Below are 26,976 nucleotides of genomic sequence, written 5' to 3'. Positions count from 1 at the left end.
AGATGCTGAACTAAGTGTGAAAAAGACATTTACTTACACGCCTCTGTGAAATGACTGTGATTTAGAGCGGACACCGAGTTTATAATTGGAAATAAACTGTGTATTTCCAATAAACTCATTTATACGCAATTTCGCAGTGCGATGCTAATGTGATACATACACAGAGTACAAATAAGGAATAAACAGCTATCAGCAGAGCAAGTTATATTGTTCACACAGCGACTCGGGTTTTAAATAAACTCAAATCCCTCAGGGTTTTATTATCCATAGAGTGATTTGGGCTCTTTTTACCACAAACGCCCGAGGATCGCCCTGAGGGGAGCGGCGGCAAATGGCGAGCGGGGGGCGGGGCCTCAGCGGCGGGAAACGAGAAGGGCGTGGCCAGGCGCGAGCCCCGCCCCTCAGCCCCGACCGGACAAAATGGCGGCGGGGCAGCCCCTCAGGGAGCGCCCTTAAAGGAGCCGCAGCGCCCGGGGCTCGGCGCAGCGGGTGGTGATCGCTCGCTCGCTGAGGGGAAGGAGGCGGCGCAGAGGTGCGTTGAGAACCGGTGCCATTATTCAGGAGCGCTCCGAGGCCGCCCTGCCCGCCCGTGCCCGGCGGCGAGCGGTGAGGCGGCGTTACCATGTCAACGCAGGTAATCAAAGCGGAGGCCTGAGGGGGCGGCCGCGGCGGGGCCGGTGACCGGGAGGGGATGAGGGACTGGGGGCACACGATCCCCGCTTAGCCCCTGCCAAACCACAGCCTGTCCTCAGGAAGCAGCGTTAAAACCGCGAGCTGCGCTCCCTGAAACGTGAAGGAACGCCCCAATGTGGCTTTTCGTTAGCGCGCCAGCATCTCTCTGTCCTGCGCCTTTCAGTCGCAGTGTCCTGATCCTGTATGAATTGTGTTTCCAAGTAATGGGTGGGAAACAGTGCTTATTCTTGCTCCTTTTCTCTTATCCTTATTCCCTTTCCAGTTTCGGAGAGAAAAAAAAAAAATTATCTCAATGAAGAACGTATTCTTGAGGCATAATGTCATCACTCACAAAGCTCCAAGTTCCCTCAACAGAGGACTTTTCTATCTTAAATAATGGCATAAAATGTGCTCCTGGTTCAGTGGGTGGAGGTGTTAGTAAAGCTCTGTCCCTTGGAGATGGTTGCTGTGAGGGTTTTGTCACATGGAGTCCATGACTTTTCCTGCACTTATCCCTGGGGAAGGTTTCTGTTAACATTCTTTGAAATTTCCCAGGCAGTCACAGGACAATTTGTTTTCACAAAGGAAAACTCTGGGAATGCCAATGCTAGACTCATATTATTTTTTTTTTCTCAGTTACCTTCTTCTGCTTGCATTCTTACTGCAGAGTGGGTGATTTCAAGCTTTGGGAATAATTGGAATCCAATCCTCTGCCTGTGTCCCTGTCAGCTGTGTTAGCCTGAGCTGAGAGCATCTCCAGAGCTGGCAGACTTTGTGCAAACCACAGCCTGCAGGGCAGGAGGAAGAGGAGCTGCAAACACAAAGCTGCTCAATCAGTGCCTGGGGCTGTGCTGTACAAGGGTGGGAGTATAAAGGTAAAATTCTTCCCAATGCCAGGAAAACTGGAAGCTGGCACCCACTGGAGATGTGGTTTTTGGCAGCTCCTGGAGCACCTTTGTTGTCGTGCAAGCCTTTAAGATTTAGCTTTTTACACAGACTGATAATTGTTTCAGTTCTTCCAGGTTATTGCCATGTGATACCCAACATCTCTGGCAATGAAGAAAGGCTCTGTAAGGAAAGCTACAGGCAGAAAACCACAGGCATCAGCACCCCAGATACCTGAGCCAATGCCACCTGTCAGTTCAGGTGCCACATCTCCACATCTTGGCCAGCAGACACCTCCAGCTGCTCCCCAAAGCATGGAGCAGAGGCTCCAACAACTGGATATTCCAGCAGAAAGTGTTGGAGCTGCTTTTAAATTTCAGAAAGGTATTGTATAGTAAATAATACAGGTGGTATCCAGGTACATACCACAGGCATTAAAAGCCAATTAGATGATCTGTTGGAAAGAAGCTGGAAAAAATTGCTTTAATATTTTATTTTTTTTTATACAAATGTAGAAATGGGAATAATGAAAGCTGGGGAGAATAATGAGATTTCTACTCCATCCTGTAAATACTTCTGGAGGGATAATTTTTAATGTTTTTCCAGTATTCAGTTTAAAGAAAACAACAAATACAAAAACCATTTCTGTTTGATTTCAGGTGAAAATGGTTTCAGCCCAGGGGTTAAGTACATAACTGAGCCCCTCATAAAACGTCTGTCAAAACAGCAAAGTCTGGCATGTATAAGCTCACTGAATCTTTCTTCCCCAAAGGATGGAGACAAGAAATTTAAGGTAAGTTATTGGAAATAACTAGAAATTAAACTAAGTTTAAAATAATTACAATTTATTGTTTAATACAGGCTGATTTTTAAGTGGGTGTAAACAGCACAGTCTAATTCTGTTAGCATAGTTCTGAAACCAGCTTCTGGTTAAAAAAAAGGCAATGGAGACTTGAGCAAAAGGAAAAGAATTGATTCATTAGAATGATGTTTAAAACAGATTAGCAAATGTAATTTTTTAGGTTTTGGATTGTGCTGGTTTTGGTTGATTTGGGGTATTTTTTAGTGTTTTTTTTAATGTAGATGAGTATACTGTAGATTTAAAATCCAGCTTTCCAACACTGTAGAGAACTGTACCTAAAGTGGGGTTTTAGAATACCACAATGAACTGTGATTAATAAAATATTAGAATACTTGGTATTTTTAATTAATAGAAAGCTTCTTTTCTCTTTAAAAAACCCCAAATCCTATATTAAGGGATTTTTCTCTTCTCTAGTACATAGAAAATCTGGAAAAGTGCTCTAAACTAGAGGTGCTAAACCTTAGTAACAACCAGATAGAGAAAATGGAGAAGTTGGACAAACTGCTGAAGCTGCGTGAGCTCAACTTGTCTGGCAACAGAATCAGGTGAGAGGAAACACCCCAGGGCTTGGAGAGCCCAGGGTCATAAAGCTGATTTTCCTTTCCTGTTTGAGTTCTCTCACAGCAGTCAACACTTGAGATGAGTTTCCCAATTGTATCTCAATACTAAGAGGCTTTGAGGTCTTTTTAAAATGCACAAGCTCTGAGGTGTTGGAAGTATAAATGGTTCTGGGAAGTGCTGTCAGTGTGTCATGGCTGGGGTTTAATTTGTTTGCCTTGGAAACCAAGCCAGAAGTTCAAGTTTCCAGATACCACAACAAAGAGTGGGTAATAAACCAATTAAGTGCATTAAAAATTAATTAAACTTTGACTGTTTATTATTACAGGTGATATAATAGTTTTTTTTTTATTTTAGGAAAAGAAGCTGAATGGGCTTGATCAGGCAGGCCATAAACTCCCTAAATTGCTTCTGAACTCTTTTGAGAACTTGGTGACTTGTTTAAAAGTATTAAAGGGTAATAGTTCATACAGTAGCAAAACTCTTAATAGCTTTTAATTTTTCTATCAATGAATTATGATCTTAACTATTATAAACTGCCTTTGCAGCAGAGAAGCTTCCATTTCAGTAGAGACATTTACAATGGGAAGTGAGTAAAACCCCAGAGTTTCTACACCATGGCATTCACACAACTTCCTCTCTCAACAGGAATTGAAAAGGACAGAGTAGCTTTTAGCTCCTGCTCTGTTTTCACACTTTATGTACAGCTCATATATACCAAAAAAATAGCACAGTCACAGGAGCACAACCTGCTGGATTTTGTTATAATAGTCATGGTTTAATTAAAGCTCACACATACTCATAAAAAAATGCTCAAGTAAACTGTCACCTAGCATGGTTTCCTCAAAAGTTTTAATGAAAACAATAAAAGTGGAGCTCTTCATGCTGTCAATTTACAGCTGATCCTTCCATTTTATGGGGAGAAAAAACTCTACAAAACAAGTTTATTTTGATTCATCTTTGTCCCATTACGTTCTCAGGAGAGAAAGAGCAAATTTTGACAATTGAAATGGAGTTGGCACACATTAAAATAATGTTAAAATTGAAATGAAGACATGCAAAAGTAATGAGTTTATGACAATGACAGAAAATTGTGCTGTGATTGTTTGTTTGAATTTAGTACTTGGAAATAAGCTGGTGTAATTTCATTTGAATTGTCCATGGCAGTAAATAACAGCTTTGCTGATCTCTTGGTTAATTAATTGTGACAGATTTTGTTGTAGCTCATCCCTAATGCTTCAGCTTCACTTTAAATTTGCTGTGGTTCATGACAAATTCAATTTTTCTTCTCTTTTTCAGCAAAATTGAAGGCATAGAGCATTTGCAGAACCTACAGAAGCTGAACCTGGCAGGGAATGAGATTGAGCACATTCCTGTGTGGGTAGGGAAGAAACTGAGATCCCTGCGCAGCCTGAATCTGAAACAGAATCAAGTGGCCTCAGTAAGTGGTCATAGTTAGAAACAGGCAGTTATTTATCAGAAATTCCTGTTGTGCAGGTACTGAAGATACAAACCTACATTATGTTGTTTGGGAAAGCATAAATTTTTGGGAGGTTAAACATCCACAGGTCTTGGTATCTTGAAATTTTCAAGGTAAAGCTTGATTGCATTTATACTCTTTGAAGTGTAAATTTTTAATAGAGGAAATAATCTGATGTTAAGAATCAGATTTTAATAATTTATGACTTTGGTCATAATGCTGTGTATTTTGGTAGGTTTTTTGAGATTATTCTTTAGCATAAAGGTTAAAATAAATATTTTATTACAGACCTATCATAGAGCATTCTACATAATCAGAAATTCAACCCTGGGGGTTTAATTCTTCTCAGAAGGGTGTCTAATCATTGTTTTGTTTCTCTTTGATTTAGCTCCATGATATAGCTAAACTAAAGCCTCTGCAAGATCTGACCTCTCTGTTCCTTGCTGAAAACCCAGTTGCAAGTCTGCCTCACTTCTGCTTGTACACCATATTTCACCTGAGGGCACTGGAAAACCTGGATGGACAGCCAGTGACAAACCATGACAGGCAGGAAGCTCTGGAGAGGTTTAATTTGGGTAATAATCTGTTAAATCTCAAGTGAATGACACAAATTTAAGTTTAGAAGATTTTTCAATTGGAATGTTTCTCTGATTTTTGTTGTTCAGAAGAGATAGAAAGATTAGAAAGAGAGTTGGAAAACACAAGAAAGGAGATGGAGAATGTGAAACTTAGTCAATCCAAAGTGCTTGAGCAACTTCAGCAACAAGATGAGCTCAACAGGTCACTGAAGGAAAAAGCTTTGCAACAGAAACAGAGCTTTGAGGAGCTGCAGAGGGACCTGGGCACCAAAAATGAGCTGGTAAGATAATCCCTGGCACTAAGGAAATCTTTGGACACAGGGTTGTCAGTGTGAGAGTTCAAGTGGTTGAATATTTAATTTTAAAACTAGGAGACTTCCAGCTGTTTATAGACTGATTATTGACCTTCAATATTCTTTCTGTGGAAAAAGTAAGTATTTGGAGGCAGCACTCAGAATCACTCTTGTGATTTATAGTAACTTCTTTATTTCTAGTCATTATTTATGTATTTCTGTTTAAAATTTTGTCAATTGATGAAAGGTTAAGCTGCTGATGTTCTGAATATTTGTACTGGTCAGACTTAAAGTGCTGCTGCAGTAAGGGAGAAGATTGCTACTTTTATAAAAACAAGATGTGCACACAGGCTGTATGTCAGTAATGGCCCTTTATTTTGGATAATGCCAACCACTGTATTGTATTTTATTCACATCATCCTAAAGTCTTATGTTTGAGTCTCTTTCATTGCTAGCTGTAAAATGCAAGCAGAGACTTGGGAGTGTTGGGTAGTGAATGACCTGATGGGAACTTAATATATGGATTTTATCCTATTAGATTTGTCCTCTAAAACTTTATCCTTCAGACTCATACCTGGTACTTGTACAGCTGTTTCTCTGAACACACTCACACTAATTAGCAAGCTGCTGCTAAAATGAAGTTTGCAGTATTATGAGATTTAGCAGCAAATACTTTGCAGCTTGAACCCACTCTTCTCCTTTGAATGATGGACTTGGCTCACTTCTGTCTCCCTTTAGCTGGTGTCTGGGTTTGTCACAGTCCCCTTCCTGCAGAGCCTTTGTTCCTCACTCAAGGTAGCCCCACTGTGCCCCTGGGTTGCATGGTTGGTTTTATTTCTAGGATGTATTTGCACGTTCCCTGAAGTAGCAATATTATTATGAGGTGTCCCAGTGAAACTTTATATTCACTGTGATTTGGAATACAATTTTCTTCATATTTATTTTTATCCCTTTTCTCTGAAACACAGTTAATTTTTGCATGATATTTATCAGGTTTTGAAATCTTTCTTTAAGCCTTTCCTGTTCTATTTCTTTTCCTCCATTAGTTCTGCTTTCCACTCTCTATTGGAATTGTGCTGCATGTTCTCCCTCAGGTATTCAGTGTGAAAAGCTGATTTAAAAAGAAATCACATGATGGACCTTTACTTAACAATAACCTCAAAACCAATCTAGCACATGGTTAAGCTAAAATAAAACATGTAGACTTTGTACTCTTGACAATTGAGATATTTTGGTTTTTTACAGACCATGAGTGTTAGTAGTCCTCATGCTCACTTATAGCACTAAATATATTTGTGATTTTGACCTAGATTTTGCTAAAGAATCATACCCAAATTACTGTTTGATCCTAAATTAGGTTTAAAAATAAACTTATGACTCTGATGTACACAAACTGAACAGGCCTTTCATGTGATCACTTGTGTTCTATTAATTGTGAGGCTTTTGTCTCCTCTTAGTCACCACTGTCAAATTGCCCTGTGTGATACTCTGATCCCAAAGTGTGCTGTGAGCTTTGTTCCCACCCAAGGGCTGTGCCCTGCTCTCTGTGGAGCTGCACTGAGTGTGGCAGAGCTGGGAGGATTCCAGTGCCTGACACTCACTGGGTTTTGTGGTTTCTCAGCTCAAGCAGAAGACAGTGGAGCTCACCCGGGCTTGCCAGAAGCAGTATGAGCTGGAGCAGGAGCTGGCCTTTTACAAGATTGATGCAAAATTTGAGCCCTTAAATTATTTTCCCTCAGAGGTAATAATTTTAAAATCATGGATCTTTTTATTGCTTGATTTTTCAACTTGGAAAATAAAAACTTTATTAGTTTTCTATCATCTAATAGATGCTAGTTTATTAAAGGCCCAACCTCTGTCATATCTGCAAACAAAAATGTGGAGGTGCCAACATAAAATCCATAAGTAAAGATCAGTAATAATTTGCTACAGTTAAGTTATGTCTGAGTAAAAACTTAAGTGCAAAAATGTAATGGACTAAATATAATCTAAGTAAATTCAAGTTCTTTCAGACAACTGCAACAAGCTGGTCACACCCCAGTTGGGTTTGTTTCATTTTAATTCCATTATAAAATAACAATGTTCAAGGCAAAAAATGTTAAGTATGATCTGTTCCCTTCTTTTTCTTCTAATTTCAAATTGGTTTTCCTTTTTATGCTTGATAAGAGAACTAAATCTATGTTAGGAGTTGCCTGCAGCCATAGTTCTGAGATAAAGACTCTGCTTTTTACCATTTCAGGAGGTTGAACTTGATAATGTACCTGGTGAAAGCCCCTACATTGGCAAGGCCAGGTACAAAAGAAATATGTTTATAAGGGAATGTTACATCCCTGACACAGCTCAGCAGCTGCAGGTTGGGAAAATGCAGCAGGAGGAAGATGACTCCTGTAGGAAACCCCAGCTGGAATCACATCTCCAAAGTCTAGATAAAATACTGCAGGATAAGGAGGAAAATATTAATTCAGGTAAAACCTTATTTTTTATCAAATAAAGAGAAAAACATGTGTATCAATGTGATTTATTCTAGTGGTTACATGCTTGACATAAGAATGGAAGTGCTGATTGTTAAACACTGGGCTTGATGCATTTTTGTGTCAAAACTGCTACAGTTTCTCCAGTTTCTTACTGCTGTTACTTTAATGTAAGTCAGGATGAGAGCATTACTCAGGATGTTATTGAAACCACAGTTCTAGGGAGGTTTCACATTTGATGCATGGATTTAAATGTGTAATAGCTGTGATTATCACTGTTAATGCTGTGCTGATTAATGTGTTCATGCACTGCTGTGTATCAAACACAATATTATAATGTATTTTGTGGGATTGTGGGGTTTGTGTTGGGTTTCTTTTGTCTGCAGCACAAAGAAGATTAGAAGAACTGCAAAGTGAAATTGGAGATGCAGAGCAACAAGTGCTGAAAGTAACAGGGGAGCTGCAACAACTGGAGGATGCTCTGGCTCAGAAAAAAGTGAGTTGTTCCATGAATAGCAAGGCAAGGTGTTTGAAGCAGTGTTGATGCAAGAAAATACAACTTTTTCTCCCCATTCTTATACAGAGGCCACTGTACAGACATAAATCCATGTGTCAAGCATCAGAAAAATCTTTCAGGTTTTAGGGAGCTTGTTCATAAATCAGCTGTTAGGGCTGTGGTGTAGTTAATGGCATCTGTTCCATGTGTTGCTGCTGATTTATTGCTTTCCCCAGAACCCTTTGGAAGAATCTGCTGTGTAGGTTGAGTTGTGCAGCTGATAAGTAATGTGGCTACAGAATTGGCAGCAAGAATTCATTTTATCAGCACCCAACTGAAAAAGCATCTTCCACTTCTTGAACTGTCATGAGTTATTGCTATTTTTAATTTTTAAACTTACCTGAAAATCAATGATGGGATCTTCTTTATTTAAGTGTTAAATATATTCTGGATTAGCTGTGTATTTCCAACTACTCAACCTCCTAATGCTGTCTCCAGATCTCCCAGGCCAGCAGGGAAGCAATTGAACAGCAATTGAGTGAAAAGTTACAAATCCTGCAGGAGCTTCGAAAGGAGACCTTAGAACTGGAAAAACAAATAGAGAAACAGAAAAGAGAAATAGGGAAAAATCAGAAAGAGCTTGAAGATTTGCAGAGTTCTCTTGGTTCTGTAAATCCTGAGGATCCAAGGCATGTAAGTAAAACAAGGATCTGAAGTTTTTATATATTGTGCAATGGACTAAAGGCAGTTTTAACAGGTGACCATTCACTTGTGCCTGTTTCATGAGTTATACATTCCTTTGCTGTTTATCAAAGTCATTAACTTATAATTTGAAAGTTAAAAAATCCCACCAAACCAACCAGCTTTGGTAAAACACTTGAACAACTCATTTTCCCAGCAGGTGCTGTAGAGCACATTAAAACTAAACCTTTGTTTTGCACACACTGGGCAGAGCCTTGCAGACAATTTCTGAGTAAGAAATCCTTTGTACATCTTTCTGGCCTTAGAGGTTTTAAATTTCTGTGTCTGGCAGTGCTTTTCCAGCCTGGCTGGTGGGGACTGATGGCCTTTCTGTGCTGTCACCTCCTGTCCTGTCACAGCCAGCAAGGTCTCAGAGCTCACATCTCCCAGGGAGAGCTCGAGCTCCCACCTAACTGTGATCATCAGGGATGATGTTCTGAGTTACTAGCTGTGTTCAGGTACAGCAAACACTTACAGAAACTCAATTAAAATGAAACTGAATTACCTTTAATAGTGTTTTTTAAAAGCTTGTTTCTCTAAATTAAGTTTTTGAAGCTCGCTGGATGCTCTTAAGTGAGAAATGAAAGCATTTTTATGCTTTGCTCGTTTTCAGGCAAAACAAAGGTGCAAACACAAATTTTTTTTTTAAGAGCTCCTTTTGTATTTTTAAACTCGATTTCCTCTGTTGGCTGTTGGGTGGCAGAAGGGCTGAGAGCGTTCCTGGAACGCTCCCGGGGCAGCAGCGGGACCGAGCCCGGCCCTTCCCGGGGCCGCCCCTCGCTTCGAATCACAACACAGGAAGTTCCCAACGGCCGGGAACGGGGCTGGGAACGGGGCTGGGAACGGCACCGGAACGGGAACGGGGCCGGGAACGGGAGCAGAGCCAGCCCGGCAGCTCCGGCCCCCGGCCCGGACCGACCCCATGGAGGCTCCGCTCCGTTGCTGCCCCTGCTGAAGCTCCCGGTGCTTTATTCCAATGAATTCCCGCTCAGGGGTGGGGCGTTCTGCAAGTGCTGTCTCAAGAAGAAAAGACAAAGGCAAAGCTGTAAGTGGTCGGGGACTTGTGGCTTTTTGTTTCTTTTTGAAACTGCATTTCGGTGCCGTTCAGCAGCTGCAGCAAGATGGCTCAGTGGCAGCGGCTCGGGTTTTACTTGTTGAAATGTCGCTTTTGAAAGCTGCAGGGCAGTTTGTGTTTAGCAAGGTGACAGGTTGAGCCGTGCTGATAGGGGTGTTTAAGTTGACTTTCAGTTTAATCCGTTAAAAAAACAAAAAGCTTTGGTTTTACCCATTTACTTGTGTTATGGAATCAACTTTGTAAGGGTTCTTTTTTTCTGAGAACTCATATTTAAATTTTTTACTGCTAGCTCGATTTATTTTTTTATGAGTAGTAAGAAAAACATGCAGTTAATAATGATACTATAATTCTATATTTTCCCAAGTTTCTGGCTTTTGGGGTGTTTCTGAGCAATATCACACTGGTAAAGAAATAACATTTTATTCTTGATAATCAAGTTTTTGTAAACAGCTGGAACAATCAGTTAATTCATACTGAATGCATGAAGTCCTTGCCAAAATCTGTGTGAGCTGTGTGGTGTATCTCCCAGAAATCTTATAATAAAATAAGATTTACTTAGGAATATTTACTTAGTAACTGTGAAGTTGGCCTGACTTGCTGTTTGTTCAAAGTATTTTCCTTCAAGTGCTGACCTGCCATGTTCTAAAGCATCATCTGCTGGGAGGGCAATGCAGGATGACAGGATTAAAGGTTCTGGGAGAAATCATGTTTGTTCTTGACTGAGAGAGGAAGTGCTAGAACAAAATGCAAAGGCAGGAAGAAAGATAGTAGCCATGAGTACTAATTTATAAATGCAGGCTTTATTCAGCCTGGGCAGAGGGGAGCCTGCAGACAATGCTGGCACTCACAGATTGCTGCTTATCTGGGGTCCTTTGTGGGGCAGGACTGAGGGAAAATAACAACAAGTGACAAACCCCAAAGCACAACAATGTGCTGAGCTTGTGGCTTTTCTTGCTGATAGTGAGGCACTGCAGAACTGAGACAAAATCCCAATTTGATTTTTTTTTTAAATCTGTGTTGATGCCCTGCTTTACCTTTCTGTTACTTGACAGGCTCACATGAAAGCTCAGAAAGCAAGTAAAGAGCAGCACCTTGATATAATGAACAAACACTGCCAGCAGCTGGAGACTCGCCTGGATCAGATGCTCTCCAGGATTGCAAAGGAAACTGAGGAAATCAAGGATTTGGAGCAGCAGCTCACTGATGGTAAACTCCACTTTTTGTCTTAAAGTATTTCTTCTACTAAGGGTGACATGACAATTGAATTGAGGATTGTTTTGGTTGTGCTCAAATGAAATGCAGAATGGGTATAAAAGTGTTAGAAAACTATTCTGAACTGGTGTAAAAGGAAACTGTGTGTGCTCACCTCACTTCTACCTGCTTGGGAAAGGGGGGCAGGAATGCACAAAGAGCTGCAATTCCTTTTAACTCTTCCAGTGGCCAGGTTAACACAGTAATATTGGGAATCCTAACCTTAAAAACAATATTTTTCTGCTTGAGTTCTAGGTACTTGTTTTTACTTACTCCAATGGCAATCATTTGAAATGATGAAGGAAGGCAGTTTGGTTTGTTGGATAAATAAATGTGGCTTCTTAATTACCTTGAATTCATTTTGCATTCCTGCAGGTCAAATAGCAACAAATGAAGCACTGAAAAGGGATTTGGAAAGTATTATCATTGGCTTGCAGGAATACCTGCAAAGTGTGAAGCACCAGGCAGAACAGACCAGTGAGGAGTGTAAGAAGTTGCAGAAGGAAAAAGAATCTTTGCTGGGAAGATTGGCAGGTCTGGAGGAGGAAAAAAACAACCTGGAAGTGGTTGCTATGGATGCAGAAAATATGAGAAAAGTAAGGCTTAATACCTCTTTTCCCAAGTTCAGATATCTAAGAATAAAGTTGAAAAAGTAAACTGGTGATCAGACTGGGACTAGGGAAGCACAATTCCTTGGACAAAATAATTTCTGTTGTGGTAACATGATGAGATGTGCCCACACACCTCAGGAATAGAATCTGGCCTTTAAAACCAGTTGCAAGAGACATGCAGCAAATCTGTGCCTTGTGGGAGATGGCTCAGAAATGCAGGTTTCACCTTGCAGACATCACTGCAAATGGATTGGCAGGTGGCAAAGTGAGGAGTGGCATCAGTGCAACCTCTGACACTGAACAGGGCTGTGGCAGCAGCCTGGATCTGTCCTGGCACCAACACAGAGCTGTCTGGGAAACCTGAACTCCTGGCACAATTCTGTTTCACTTCCAGCTCCAGCTTTCTACCCTGAGTGTAGATTTTGGGCAGTCAGTGACACCACTGACCTGACCTTGCAGGTAGAAGTGCCACCCACCCTCAAGTTCTAAGGAGTTCCTGAGTTAAAGGGAAGGGAGGCAATGTGCTCTTAAATTTTGGCTCTCCCATGTACATCCTTCTAAAATGGATATTAAATTCCAGGAAATTGCAATGCTGGAGAGTTCTCTCCAGGAACAGAGAGAGATAAATGAGTCCCTTCAAGATGCTCAGGGGAAGGTCAGCACCTACAAGACTGAGCTGGAAGCTCAGTTAAGAGTGAGAGATGCTGAAGCCAAGCAGCAAAAAGAAGAATTTGAAAGACTGAAACAAAATAGCCAGGTAAGAGCAGAGCTTTAGTGCTGCCAGAGGTGTTAGTGACCCCAGGACACCTCATCTCCAATGATGATTTAACATCTCCAATATTAAATCACAAACAACTGCTGGTTTAGGTGTGTCCCAAAGTGTCAGCTTGCTGGGATTGAGAGCTTTGCTTTGAGGCAAGGTCCAGATGGTTTGCTTAGGATTGTTTTGTTGGATCTTTTTTAGGTGCTGTCATATTGTTACTGTTTTAGGAATTACATCTGTTGTGTGTTTGGGTGACAGGTTGGGGTTGGGAGTGGGGATATTCATCTGGGGGTTTTGTGGTTTTGTAGATGGAATTGTCAGCCCTGCAGGATGAACTTGAAAAGGAAAGACAAATGTTAGAGAATGCTCAGACCAAAGCACAACTGGCAGAAGAGAAGGAACAGCAAAATTACAAGCTGCTCTTACAGTTCAAGCAATTGCAGGTGAAGTATTTAGTATATTAAAAATCCTAGCTTTTATCATTTGTGGATTTGTTTGCTTACATTTGTGTGGATTTCTTTTGTCTATTTTTAGGGAGACAATAATTTTCTAAAACAACAGCTTAAAGATCTCCAGAATCACCTAAACCATGCAGTTGGTAACTTAATTCATCCTGAGGATGTCATGGCTTGTATGAATGAGCTCAGACAAAAGCTGAAGACAGGAGCTGGAGAGATGAAGTGAGTTAAATAAAAGTACAAACAGTGGGAGATTGTGAAAAGGGCCAGGACAGGAGGAAATGGCCCCAAGTTGTGCCAGGGAAGGTTCAGTTTGGATATCTGGGAAATTTTCCTCACTGAAAGTCTCTCCATCATCAGAGCAGTGATGGAGTCACCAGCACTGGAGTGATTTAAAAAATATTTAGATGTGGCACTTGGGGACATGGGTTAGTGGTGGCCTTGGCAGTCCTGGGGGAATGGTTGGGTTTGAGCTCAGAGGGATTTTCCAACCTAACCTGAGTGAGTTACACAGCAAGAATCAAACTTGCACTATTTGTCATTCATCATTTCTGTATCTGGGATCATAATTTCAAATCACTGTCTTCTGTCTTGGAACCAGAATTGTTTCTCTTTCAGTTGTCCAAATTCAGCTGATATTTTAGGGAAAAACCTTGCAAGTCTGCAGAAAGAATTCAATGACATCCTTGCTGATGCACAGAAGGAAAAAGAGAAAGCATGGGCTGGACAGAGACAATTGCAGGAAGAAATTGTTTCCCAGCAGGAGAAACTGGAACAAATACAGGAGAAATACAGACAGGCATGTATCAAACAACAAAAACAAGACTGAGACAATTTCAACTTAGTCTCAAAAATGTAACCTGCAGCTGAAGGATCAAATTTCACTTGAACATTTGCTGTGCTCTGTCCTTTGTGTAACAGTGGAGTCTGATTTGATTTTTCTTTAATAGTCTTCTTGATTTTTACCTGATTATTTGGTGAATTAGAATTTAGTCAATGATCTGTCTCAGAGGCAGCCAAGACTTTAATGACCACTAGAAAATACAGCTCTGAATCTTCTTGAAAGATCATTATACATTTCTCTATGAAAATTACTGAGACACTCTTAAAATATTACAATTACAGTGGCATAGTAGTTACCTTTCCTTTCTGTTTTGATGCAAAGTATGCTGGTAACTGCATTTCCCAGAAATTTAATTAATTCAGTTTGGCATTTGATTGGAAAAAATTCTGGTTACTTATTCTAACATATTTTACTTACAGGTTAAAGCTGAAAACAGGCAAAATAAGAACAAGGTCCATCAGTTAGAGAATGAAATTCAACATTTACATGAAAAAATAAAGAGCCTGGAAGAGATTCAGGGCCTGGCTGATCAGCAGCTCCAGGAGGCAGATGAAGAAAAAGAGGCTATTCTTGCTCAGCTGGAGAATTTAGAGAAAAGGGTAAGAATGGGTGAGGGCAGGTCCATGAACTGTTTGATTGCTCAGGAAAGAAGAAACAAAAACTTGTGAGTTTTTGCTTTCTAAGATGTAAGAACACAAATGTTAAATATAACTTTTCTTTTCCTTAAATTTTACTGCTTGTCACTGCTTTAGGGTTTTTTTTTCCTAAATAATGCAAAACAGGATGGGGAGAAAGATGAAAATACATTTTAAAATTCTGTTTTCCTGCTTTCAGAAAAAAATAGAAGATGCCAGGGCCCAGATGCAGGTGCTGAGTCTGGATAAGGAGCTGAAGGAGCTGCAGAGAGCAGTGATCACCTCAGACCAGCTGGCAGCCACTGAGCTCTCCATGGCTGCAAACCAGCTCAGGGCTCTGGAGGGGACTGTGCTCAGGATTAACCAGGAGAGAGCTGAGGTAAATCAGCACGGGGAATTAATTAATTGCTTGTTAATGGCATTGCAGTGGGAGCAGTGCTGGTGTCCTTCAAATGAACTTCAGAGCTTTCTTATTGTTCTGAGCTGCACAGGAGCTCTTGCTCTGGGCAGAGTTGGAGATGCAGTAAATGAGAGAGGAAATGTGGGGATGGACAGGCTCCTGCTGGGGGAGGAAAGGGAGGGGGAAGATCATTAATCCCTTATTAACTGAAGGGCAAACAATAGATAATACATTGCTCTGTAAGACAGAAAAACAAAAGAAAGGACTGGAAATTTTTCAAAGTGGAAGCACTTTTGACTACATAATAACATCTCCTCTGTAGCAGTACTGTTAAGTTAAAGGAGAAACAGTATTTTACATGTATCTAAAATTCCAGAACAGTCAGATGCTTCTTCATGGTTGGCTTTTACAATGGCACATCTCAAATCTGAGAAATGTTCCTGCAAACTACAGCTCAAATGGAAATCTCAATTTCAGGAGCTTGAGGAAGCCCAAGAGTTCTGTGCTGAGGCAGCTCGTGCTTCCCAGGCTCTTGCCAAAGCAGAAGCAGAAATAGAATTGCTACAACAACTCCTGAAGGAGAAGGAGCAGCAAGTAGGTTGTTTGCTCTGTGTTTTATGATAAAATAGCAGTGAGTTTCTGGAAATGTCATGTTTAGAGGTTCTTGCCCTGCCCTTTTCCCCTCAGGTTTTCCCAAATCACAGTGTTCTTCCCTTTGCTGACACCTGCCCAAGAACAAACTGAGATCTCAGTGCCTGGGGCAGCTGAGTTTTAAGGAGAACCATCACCTGTTCACTCAGACATCTCTCATATGAGGGGATGGGAAGAACTTCTTTGTGGCATTGGGTGGGAGCTTTTTGTGATTTAAGCTTCTATTTCAAATAGGTTCTGCAGGAAATGGAGAAAGCTGGTGAGAAAGCTGCTGCCTCAAGCACTCAGGAGTTGGAAATGAATAAATTAAGTGAAGCCATGGAACAGCAAAGAGCAGAGATTGACCGTTTGAAATGGCTGTTGGAAAATATTGGGACAGGTAATTCCTCTTTTCTCTCCACTTCTTGCAGATAGGCAGGGACAGAAGATTGTTATTCCCCATTTGTCACTGTTTGAACTGAGAATCTGGAGAACAGTGTAGAGAATATCCTTCTGTACAGGTTAATACAGGATAAGTGTCAATGTTCATTAGTTTGCAGTTTTTACAGCTGCTTGTGCTGAGCATTCCATTTCAACTGCTCTAGGACATTGTCAGAGCTCTGTGGAAGGAAAATGAGCAGCAGTTACCTGGATCTGAACTTGAATTTCCACAGTCTTAAACCACCAAACCTCCTGTGTATGTCTGTCATTACAGAAAACTGTTTCCTTGTTTCCCTCAGCAATTAATTTTTTTTAATATAGTTCCAGGTTAACTGCATAACATTGAGGGAAAAGTTGAATGCAGTATCTATTTAACTATTTGCCTTAGATGACTCTAAAACTGTGCTTGATTCCCAGGTAACAAAGATGAAATGGAGGCCTTACAGGATGAAATTGCAGCTCTCAGAAATGTGCTCTCACAGCAGAATGATCACAGCACCAGCCCAGCAGAGCCCCTGAAAAGAGGGGGATACTGGCACCACCTGCCATCATCACAGGTCAGCAATAAAAATCCTCTTGTGGATTGTTTTCCTTGTGGGAAGCCCTTTGATGGGAGAAAGTGCTTTATAAATTTAGTAGGTTTGGGAGAAATTGAAGAACACATATTGGCTGGCCTGTAGGAGAAATACTGAAATAAAACACACCCAAATGTTCCCTGGTAAAGCCCTTTATTGTGCTGATAGAAGCCCAGGGTACAAACACTGGGAGATAACTGTGCAGTGGGCAGTACTGAAAATCCATTTAGGTCAGGTTTAAAATATTACAGACACTTTTCTTTCAAATTAATATTTGTCTGAATTTAAAATCAATATTCTTAAAATGCAGTTAGTGCTTTTAAAGCATGCTTAGAACTGTGAGACAGCAGAGTATGTGTAGCCTGTTCTGAAAAATCATTAGAATATCTACAACTCCTTTATTTGCCAGGATTTGTCATTTCTAGATTAACACATGCTGAATTTTTTTTCTTTAGGCTTCAACTCCTGCTTCCCAGAGCACCAAGGACTCTGGAGTGTGTTTGGGGTGCTCTGGCACATCCCCAGCCAGGAGAGGGGATGCTCCCTGTGGGAGGGAGGACTTGCCCAGCCAAGGATGTTGGGTTTATTCACCTGTCAAAAACAGGTTGTACAAAGCAAATTCTGGCAAAGGTAAGTCAGTGGCAGTCTCACAATGTTTAGGAGCAGATTAAAGATGGGCTTGCTTAGGGTTCACAGAGAGTTTTTTTTTTTGTTTGATGAGCATGAGTGAATATAAATATTTATTACTGCTGAATAACTTTGTTTAAGCAACAGTTGTTACATTTTTGTAAATTAAATAAAATTTACAATGTACATTTGAAGACTATCTCCACTGAAGAAAAAATATTTAAAACAACATGTTTGTTTTTTTTCTCTTTTAAAGACAGAAGAACAAAAGAAGATGGTGAAGGAAATGCAGGCTCTCCTGTCCCTGGAGCCTCTCCCTTTGTCCCACCCCCAGGCACAGTTATTTACACAGCCCTTCCAGATGGGGTCCCTGCACCTCAGGGTGTGGGGGTTTATGGCCCTCCTCCTGCAGCAGCCACTGGAGCTCCAATTGCTCCTGGATCCATCATCCATGGCCCCCCTCCTCTGGGATCCCAGGTGGTTTATGGGCCTCTGCCTCCAAACTTCACAGTGCCCCTCATTCCCCTGGGAGTGCTCCACTGCAACGTGCCTGGGCACCAGGATCTGGTAAGAACCAGAGCTGCAGCTGCAGCTGGGACCCTTGGGAGCTGACTGATGGGTTAGGGAAAGCTCCCTGCTAGGAAGGGCCTGGGTCTGGTTACAGCCTTTGCCATCTGCAGCTGCTCCTCAGCTGGAAAACAGATCCTGATTGTCTCATTCTGTCCCCTGCATGCAGAAGAGTGAAGTCTCAAGGCTGGAAGACACTGTGTGCTATTTAAAGTCTCAGAAATACAAAGAGAAATGCTCAGAGGCAGCTGAGGAGAAATACAAAAAGGAGGTGGAGAGATTGCTTGGAAATGTTGAAGAGCTGGAGCAGGAGAGGGAAGAGCTGCAGAGTGAAGTGGCAGAGCTGCGCCGGGCGGCTCAGGGACGGAGCACACGCAGGTGGGGCCAGCAGGGAGTGCTCTGAAATGTGCCAAAACCTAAACCTTCTCCAGCTAAATCACCTTCCTGACTCATTTACTCTTCTAGAGCTTCAGGAGGCTCCCAGATCTTTGGCATCTTTGTATTTTAATTCCATCTTTTTTCATCCTGGCCTTTCAGAGACTTCATTGAAGGCTACACCGAGAGCTTCCTTGCAGAGCTGCAGCTGGAGAAGTCCCTGCAGCAGCAGGAAGATGTTGCAGAGGAGATTGAGTGTGCAGAGATGACTCTCCTGAAACGCAGGGCTGAGCTCAGGGAGGCTGACAGGCTCCTCACAGAGGCTCAGGTGGAGCTGGAGAGCACCCGGGGCAAGGTGAGGGAAGGCAGAGCCCTGAGGGCTGGAGGATTTGAGTTGTTTTGTTTGTCTAGTTTATTTTCACATGGGTAACCTGGAGCCTCTTAAAATGCTTCTGTGTGAAAATAAATTGGGAAATAAACTGGCTTGTCCTTGTTGAAGAGGAGGAAGGTTTTCTGCTCTGGAAAAGAGAGGGGAGAAAGTTGTTCATGGTAGAAAGAGGGAGAAGGCTGAGGTGGAATATTCAAGCCAGGAGCTCAGCTTTAAACAGCAAATGCAGCATGAGGTGGAATGTATTGTCTCAATCTTCAATTTTTGCTTTAGACTAAAGAGACTCTGCAGAAGTACAATCGTGCCAAACATCATTTGTCCTGCACTGAAATGGAGGCAGAAGAGCTGGAGCAGAGGGCTCAGGAAACAGCCACCAAAATTGTGAAAGCAGCTCAGCAGCTCAGGTACCCTGAGTGCTCTTGTGGGTTTGTGTTACATGGGGTGAGGACAAGGACTGGGTCCTTCCCAGTATCAAGATGCTGCTTTTGGAGAGGGAGAGCTGTTAAAATGTTAATCTGGAATGGGATAAATGCTCTTCTAGGTTGTTACAGACAGACACGAGGGGTTTGGAACAGCTGAAGAGGGAACAAGAAGGTATTTTGAAGGAACTCAACAAAATGGTGGCTGCAAGAAACTCTGAGTTGCAGTCATTAAACCAGAAGATAGAAATGCTCACTGAAAGGTGAGGACTTTTAATTTACCATGAACTGTATTAAGTTAAACATGTCCTCCTCCAGTGAGTCACTCCTGAGATATTCTCATTTCTTCTGACTCCTGTTTTTATCCTCAGTCTCCAGAAGCTCCAAGGAGATATTCGGCTTGCAGAAGGTAACGAGGGCCAGCATCTCCAGATCATCAGAGAAGCAGAAAACCTTGTTCAGGGCAAGAAAACTGAACTGGAAACACTGAAAGAGCAGGTGAGGCTTGGCCTACTAAGCCTGGGCTGTCCATTTTGTTGGAATTTACTTTATCTCATAATTATGGTCCCAGATCTCTCGGATGTTCTTTTTCATGCGGGTTTTTTTTCATGTTTAGCTACAAAAACAAAAGCTTGCACTGATTCTTCTGTTAAACTTCTCCACTGTAGATTTCTGCTCAGCAGCAAGAACTCATATTCCTGGAGCAGCAGGTGGCTCAGAGAACAGAGGAGCTCCATGTCCTTCAGGAGTGCATTTCCCAAAGGGAAGGTGACCTCAAAGAAGCTCTTCGAGATGGAGAGACTGAAGCACATGAAAAACTTTGCCAGATAAGGGTAAGTTTCCCAGAAGAGTTTTCAAATCCTTATAGCAAGAGACTTGAAGTATTACAAACATCCCAGGTTTCCACAAAATCAGTTTTGCTCTTTGTGCCCTCCCCAAACCCACTGAGAAATAGAACATGGAATTTTATGGTTTTGTGTAACTAAAAGCTTGGTCCAGATGCACAAAGAACTTCCCAGTTCCAGTAATTCTTATAGAATTGGTCCCTGAGGAGATAAATTACATTAAATATAAGTCTGTGAATGACTTCCTGTTGCTGAGGAGCAGCTGCTGAAGGAAATCAGTGTGATCAGTGTGTGTAAAACACAGCACAGCTGTCCCAGTCTGTCCCCATCTCCATTTGCACAGAGAGGATTCTGTACTTCCCTGCTAAAATCAAAACCAAGTGACAGGGATAATTATATTTTGTGGTTTATTTTCTTTTGTGAGGGCTTCTTGTCTGGTTTTGTTTTAAGGCATATTATTCATTTGAATGACAATGTTTTGGTAAGATTTGGAGATCAAAATCTTTGTAGAGTTATTATTCTAAATTATCAACAAACAAGACCTTAACTTAAATATTCTGGGGGTTTTGTTTGTTAAACCAGACTACTGATGACAGACTGTAAAATAGTTTCATAAATATTTAGAACTTCAGTTTAAAAAAAAATCATTTAAAATTGCAATGAATGGTATTCCTTGTAACACTGATACATTCTCACAGGAAATAAAAGTGCTTCTGGAAGAGCTCAATGTTGAGAGGAATGAACTGGATGTCCAGCTGAATGAGAGGAGAGCACAGCTTTCACTCCTAAAGAAGGATATTAGAAATGAAGAGGAAAATCTTCAAGGAATACTTGGGCAAATCTCCAAGCATAAGATGGGTATGGCCCAGGATTTATTTAGTGGGTTTTGTGTGGTTTAGGAAGGAACACACAGAGCTCTTTAGTTCTCCTCATCCTCACCCAATAACTGCTCTTTTTCACCTCACTAGAACTGAAACATGTGCTGGAAATGCTGGAGCTTGAGAAGAATGAGCTGGAAGGTTTGAAACTCCAACATGAGCAGAAGGTCACTGAGCTGGAGAAGACCCAGGTGGCTGTTCTAGAGGTAAGAAATGCTCTGTGGCTGAGGCAGAAACTGGGAGATCTGTGGTTCCCTTAAGCCTTGGGTAACAGAGTCCTGATGCTTTTAAATCAATCAGTTTCTAATCTGATTTCAGTTTATCACAGAAAAGTCTTAAGTCTGCTTAGGCCCTTTAAAATAATGGGATTTTTTGGTGTATGTGAGAGAAGGAGCACAGAAGCTCTTCTGTGGCTGTAGAATGATGGATGCTGGTTTTTAGGAGCTTCCAGAGTCTTTTGATCTGGGTCCTGTCCTCACTTCCAAACCATGAGTCTGGAAGGGAATTTAACTCAGCTGGATGATCTCTAGCATTGAAAAGGTCTCTTGGAACATTCTATTGTCACCTTCCTCTATTAAATGAACTCCAATCACTCTAAGGATGTCAATACTTGCTCTGCTTCTGCACCATAAAAATGTGGTTCTCACCTTGCCTGTTTTTCCTAGGAGAAGTTAAAACTGGAGGATATTCAGAGATTATTTCAGTGTCAGCAAGGGGAGGTGGATTGGCAGGAGCAGCTCCTCAGGAAGGACAGGGAGGAGAATGAGCAGCTGGGCTCTCACCTGAGAGCTCTGCAAAACAACATCCAGGCTCTGAGCAGGGAGAAGGAGCAGCTGGAAGAGGACTCCAGGAGTTTGGAGAAGAGGTTGTCACAAACCAAAAGGTGGGGGAATGTCTTTTGTCCTGCAGAGATCAGAAGTGAGTGTGTGTGTGTTTGTTGCAATTAAAATGACAGCTCTAACTCTGAGATGTCCAATGATACAGAACAAGCATTTTCTTATGTTCTGTGGAGATTTTGCTTTAAGCCTCTCTACAGCAGATTTAAAAAATATTCAGTAATGGAGCTGATGAATCAGCAGCATTTGTGATATCCTGGCAGTGCCATGAGGAATGTTACAAAAAGGGAAGTGTTGCATCTTGGAACAGGACATTTGTCTTGCTCTGACTGCTCCTGCCATCCCCTTGGGCTCAGAGGGTTTTACTGACATTTTTAAAGTCCTCACCAAGGATTTCCAGCTAACCAAGAAGATGATTCACATTTTACAGAGACTTAACTGCTGCTGAAGACAGCAGCAAAACTGCCCTGTCCAATATGGAAAAAGTGGAATTGGATGTTAAGAACCTGCAGCAGGAGGTGGAGCTACTGACCAAGCAGAAGAAATCACTGAATGCAGAAATTGTTGCTGTCCAGGAGGACCTTCAAGGTAAAGATCAATTTTTGGGTTTAAGCAGTTATTTTAAGAGAAATTCTGTTAAAAGACACACTTAGTGAGATGTGTGATATTAAACATTTGGCATGCTCAGATGTCCATAGGCAGAACAAATTTAACATGCTGAAAAGATGGAAATTTCCTAAACTGTGTTTGTGTTATTCACTCTGCTCATGAAAAGAGAGAATTTCTGTGTATTGGTATTTCAAACTGCTGATTGATAATGTCTTGGCACCAAATCCTTTTCCAGGGAAAAAGGAAGAACTGGAAGCACTGAAAGGAGAGCTGAATGACTCGAGGCAGCAGCTTCACCTTGTGGAACAGGTTGGTTTTAGTGGAACACTAAAATGTCCTTATGGTCACTCTGGGAGTGACCCAACCCATTCATGTGGGCACAGCTCAACATCAGAGCTGAGGACAGGGGTTGCTTTATTGCCTCCTTCTTGCTGAGTGTGGAGTGGGATTATTGCTGCTTAGGAAGAAGCTAAATTAAAAACAACCAAGCAAGCAGCACCTTCTGGCTTTTTATCTGGTGGCTCCTTCTGTGTTAACTCCCTCTGTGGCTGGTTTGAGTGGGAGGAACCCTGAGTGTGCCAGTGAGCAGCTCTGCTCTCTCAAACCCAAACTTTGGGGCTGGTTCCTCTTCCCAGCTCCTCCTGCCACGTGCTTTTGTTTTCCACTGCAGGATTTGAAAAACAACTCCAGGCAGCAGGAGGAGCTGCTGAGAGAGCAGGCAGCCCTGAAGGAAGAGATCCAAGGGTATTCCAGGAAAAGGAAGGAATGCAGGGAGAGGCACAAGAAGAGGGAGAACCAACTGCAGCAGCTCCAGAAAAAGATTGAAGAGAAGGAAACAGAACTCGCCACACAGGAAGTGGTAACGAGCCCCCTGACTTGCCTCACTTCCTCCTGACCTTAAAAATAATTCAGGCCAAAAAGTTTGAGGTGTGAGTTTACAAATAATCACAAAAGCACTGATTTGGTTTGGTCAAATTAGCTTGGGTTGGGTGAGGAGTTTCTGCAGAGTTACCCAAAAGAAAAACTGAGGGAGCTGTTCTGAAAAGGAGAGAAAAATTGACAAACATTGTTTGTCAGTAGGGGCTGTTAGGCTGCAGTTCTTTCCAGTTGATGCTGGTTTTACTTCTCTAATGTCCCTTAGTGATGGTTTTTGTTCTTCCTGAGTGGGTGCTGGTTCAAGCTCAGAGTGGGGGTTTCTGGCAGGTTCTTCATCACCTCAAGCAAAACTCAGAATGTGAAGGGAAAAAACTGGAAGAATGTGCAGCTAAAATGAAGGATCAGAAAATCCTATTGGAAAAGGAACTAGCAGATCAACACAAGAAACTGGAGCAGGCAACAGCTAAAGTAAAGCTGGCAGAAGAGAACCTTGGGAAGCTGGAAAAGGAGGAGTCCCAGTGTGCAGCTCTTGAGGAAACCATCAGGAAAAGCAGTAAGAGTCATTGCACAAATGAACTGCCACTATCTCTGGGGGCTGAGCATAATGGCACAACAAATATTTTTGTTCATCTTGCTTGGCTTCTTGGTGTTTGGAAAATATCTGCTGTGTATGAAGTGGGCCAAGATAAGCTTTTGCTAATCAGGATTTTTTTAAAATGTTCATTACAGAACATCAGCTCTCAGAAAAAGAATTACAGTTACAACAAAAAGACAGAGAAATACAGTGTCTTCAGAAAGAACTGGAGCTGTCCAAGTGTGAGCTAAAGCAGCTTCAAGGTCAGATAGTGTCAGAGAGGAGAGAAGCAGAAAAACAAATCTTGAGTCTGAGAGAAGCACAGAAAATGCAAAGGATGGAGCTTGAAAGCAAACTGCAAGTAAGTCCTCACTGAGTGGAGGAAGTTTTGGGGTTGGGGTTGTTCCAGTGATGGAACATCACTGTTGATATTGGAGGAGCAAAGTAATGCAACAAGTTCCTGACCAGACCTGAGGCAGCCAACCTGAGGCATTCCCTGTGCTGCACAGCACCTGAGTCACTCCTGGGTCTGCCTTGGAGGAGCTGTGGGTTCTCTTAGCTCATGTTCTGTGCTGGATGCTGCCAGTCAAAGGCATCTCCCTGCCCTTTCCCAGGAGCAGGGGCAGGGAGGTGGCAGCTTGCAGAGTGCCAGGGCCATGGCTGAGCTCAGCACCCACAGTCACTGCCTCAGGGGGGCCTGGGCCACAGCCAGGTACAGCTGGGTGCCACAGCCAGGGGGCTGAGGGTTCCTGCCTTCAGACAAGCTCATTTTGTGTTGGTCTGGAATCTTCCTGCTGCAGTATCACACACCCAGAGTTGTAATTTATGCAAACCACTAAATGTTAGCAATGTTCAGAGCTCAGCAGGCATTTAACAACTTGCCAGTGCCAGCTTGGGCCAGCTTTTTCTACTTTAAATACTCACTTTAAATTAAAAAGTGATTCACCTTGTCTGACTCCTTCTAGTCCTTCACTAAAGCCTGTTTTGAAGCCCTTTAAAATCAGAGAAGAATGTTGTTGGCAGTTGCCAAGCATTTGGGAAGGCCCTGCAAGGTCAGAGTGTGGCAGTTTTAGGTTAACAACTCCTGGTGTCTGGAGCTGCCTGTTCCCATCTGAGGGGCTTTCCCCATTGGAACCAGGGCAGAGGGTTTGGGATTTCTGGCTGCAGTGCTCCATGTCCTTGTTCAGTTACACAGGAACAGCCCTCAGGACTGGTGTTTGTAACCCAATTTTTCTGTGCTGCAGGTTAAAACCCGAGACCTGGAAGAGAGACAAAAGGAAATGGAGAGTGCAGCAACCTTGCTTAACCTGGAGGTTGAAAATGAAATTAGGACCGAGTTTAAATCTTCATGCTCATCTCCAGACCCTCTGGAAGATTTGGAAGCATCATTTGAAGGAAAGAGGAGTGTGCAGAGTGAGTGTGATAACTCAGAGACTGCGTCCTTCACTGCTGCTGACAGACAGCTCCTCTCCTTGGAAGAAAAGTTCAATATTTCTGGAGTCTCCTTACTGGTAAAATGCTTTGCACAAGTAGCTGCTCCTGGAGCTGTGTTGGTCCCTCTGGCTGAATGTGCTTTTTTCCCCAAAGGATGAGCAGTGGAGGGGAGAGGCGCTCCGGGAGAGGCTGCAGCAGCACGAGGACCGGCTCAAGGTGCCCCTCACACCCGTGCCCCTCACAGCCCTTGGGCCCTGGGGGAGTGGGGATCCTCCAGCTCAGGCAGATCCACTCTGTACTAACCAGGGAGAGGAGCTTTGGGTGGGAACAGTAAACACCTGGCTGTAGGAAGATGAATAATTTTAATTGGCAGTTAAATGGGTGCTTGAATATTCCATCAAGATTCTCTCATTTATGTCATCCTGTGGCAGAGTCCAGTCTCAGTTAGACCATGCCCTCCAAATAGAATTTGTTTAACTCTTAAACCCACTGCCCCTGGACTGCCTTTACAGTGTTGCAGTGTGTAAGCAGTGTGTGTTGCAGGCCCAGCTGCGCTGCTGCCTGGCCAAGCAGGCGCAGGTGCTGCTGCGGGGGAAGCGGCAGACGGCGGGCAGCCTGCACAGCCTGCAGCGCCAGCTCCAGCTGCTGGCTCACCTGGTCAGCAGCCCTGCTGCAGACCCCTTCTTCCTGCCCAGCAGCCCCAGCCTGGGCTCTCTCCACACTGCACTGAGTGGAACAAAAGCTCAGGTAATGTTCTGCTGCAGAGCAGAATTCTCTTCTGGGGGGTTTCAATGGTTCTTCTCGCGCTGGGAGTTGTTAGAGCCTCTCCCCGAGGCTGGGCAGGGGTTTCTGAAGGTGCTGATCACAGCCCACCCCTGCTCTGGCAGCAGCTGATGGCTTTGGAAAGGCTGAGCTTTCCTCACAGTGATTTGGGGTTTTTGAAGGTTCCCAGCTTTCCTCACAGTGGTTTGGGGTTTTTGAAGGTTCCCAGCTTTCCTCACAGTGGTTTGGGGTTTTTGCAGGTCCCCAGCAGCCCCAGAAGTGCCCTGGGATCCCCAGTGCTGCGTTCCAGCTCTCGGTGAAGGCCAGAGGTGAGATGTGGTTTCAGGCCAGTTCCAACCTCCCAGGAACACGAGTGGCTTCACAGACCACACTGTCCCTTCCCAGTGACAGCATTCTCAGGCTGGTGTCCCTTCTGCTTTGTGTTTGTGTTGTGCAGAGTCTGGCTGGGAGCTCTCCTGGGACATGGAGTTACTGCTGCAGAAATTGTTGCCCTCCCTGATCTTTCAGAAACTTTCCTGGTTCAGCTGTTCAGCCCCATGGCTGAACCTCTGGGACAGTTGGTTCCACCCCAGCCTGGTACAAAAGTGTTCTTTTGTAATGGTTTAAGGTACAAATGTTACTTGAAAAGTGGCTTCACTTCAAAAGCAAAGCCCAAAGCACATCCACAGCTTGGAAGGGGTGCTCAGGTGCCACCTCTGAAGAGTTCTGCTACCTCACTGGGTGAGCCTTGTCTGAAAAGGCCTTTGCCACCACTCACAAACAGCTGCTGCAAGGCCTGGACTGTGAAGGTTTTGTACAATGGACAACAGGTTTACATATATAAGTTGGTTTGTTTAAAAAAAAATAATTTTAAATGTGTATTTAAACATGTCCAAACCAACTTCCTATTTAAGTGCTCAGCTGGTGGCCAGTTTCCACTTTAAAGAAACCTTGTTACAAGGCCTGATCTGTTGCCAAATGCACATAGGTTTAAATACAATTATTTTGGATACTTCCTTAAAATAAACTTTTGTGATTGATGCTTTTTATCTGGGGGTGGTTGTGGA

The 26,976-nt window shown here is 42.7% G+C and overlaps 1 protein-coding gene across 2 annotated transcripts; it reads left to right on the top strand.

The window, feature by feature from the left end:
- The first annotated feature begins 411 nt into the window (after window positions 1–411).
- CNTRL (centriolin) lies at window positions 412–26,958 on the top strand. Of its 2 annotated transcripts, none has more exons than XM_079324207.1 (43): window positions 412–634; window positions 1,686–1,941; window positions 2,217–2,350; window positions 2,834–2,964; window positions 4,277–4,418; window positions 4,846–5,032; window positions 5,123–5,316; window positions 6,375–6,422; window positions 6,950–7,069; window positions 7,568–7,793; window positions 8,186–8,295; window positions 8,794–8,988; window positions 11,164–11,317; window positions 11,738–11,958; window positions 12,554–12,730; window positions 13,045–13,179; window positions 13,271–13,416; window positions 13,813–13,993; window positions 14,458–14,637; window positions 14,873–15,052; window positions 15,551–15,667; window positions 15,959–16,103; window positions 16,562–16,701; window positions 17,175–17,349; window positions 17,603–17,913; window positions 18,083–18,291; window positions 18,451–18,643; window positions 18,950–19,080; window positions 19,218–19,358; window positions 19,467–19,593; window positions 19,764–19,928; window positions 20,639–20,798; window positions 20,909–21,024; window positions 21,484–21,701; window positions 22,085–22,242; window positions 22,499–22,572; window positions 22,934–23,122; window positions 23,467–23,692; window positions 23,869–24,074; window positions 24,958–25,224; window positions 25,301–25,363; window positions 25,691–25,894; window positions 26,170–26,958. In XM_079324207.1, the coding sequence occupies exons 2-43, from the start codon at window positions 1,728–1,730 to the stop codon at window positions 26,227–26,229; spliced, it is 6,870 nt and encodes a 2,289-aa protein (XP_079180333.1). In that variant the 5' UTR covers window positions 412–634; window positions 1,686–1,727; the 3' UTR covers window positions 26,230–26,958. The 2 variants fall into 2 exon arrangements, with proteins under 2 accessions (XP_079180333.1, XP_079180332.1); XM_079324206.1 differs by having other exon boundaries at window positions 502–624.
- Window positions 26,959–26,976: the final 18 nt, after the last annotated feature.

The sequence above is a fragment of the Erithacus rubecula genome (assembly GCF_903797595.1).
Source record: "Erithacus rubecula genome assembly, chromosome: 21".
Lineage (NCBI taxonomy): Eukaryota > Metazoa > Chordata > Aves > Passeriformes > Muscicapidae > Erithacus > Erithacus rubecula.
The sequence above is the reverse complement of the archived record's forward strand: the minus strand, read 5'-3'. Positions and strand labels throughout refer to the sequence as shown.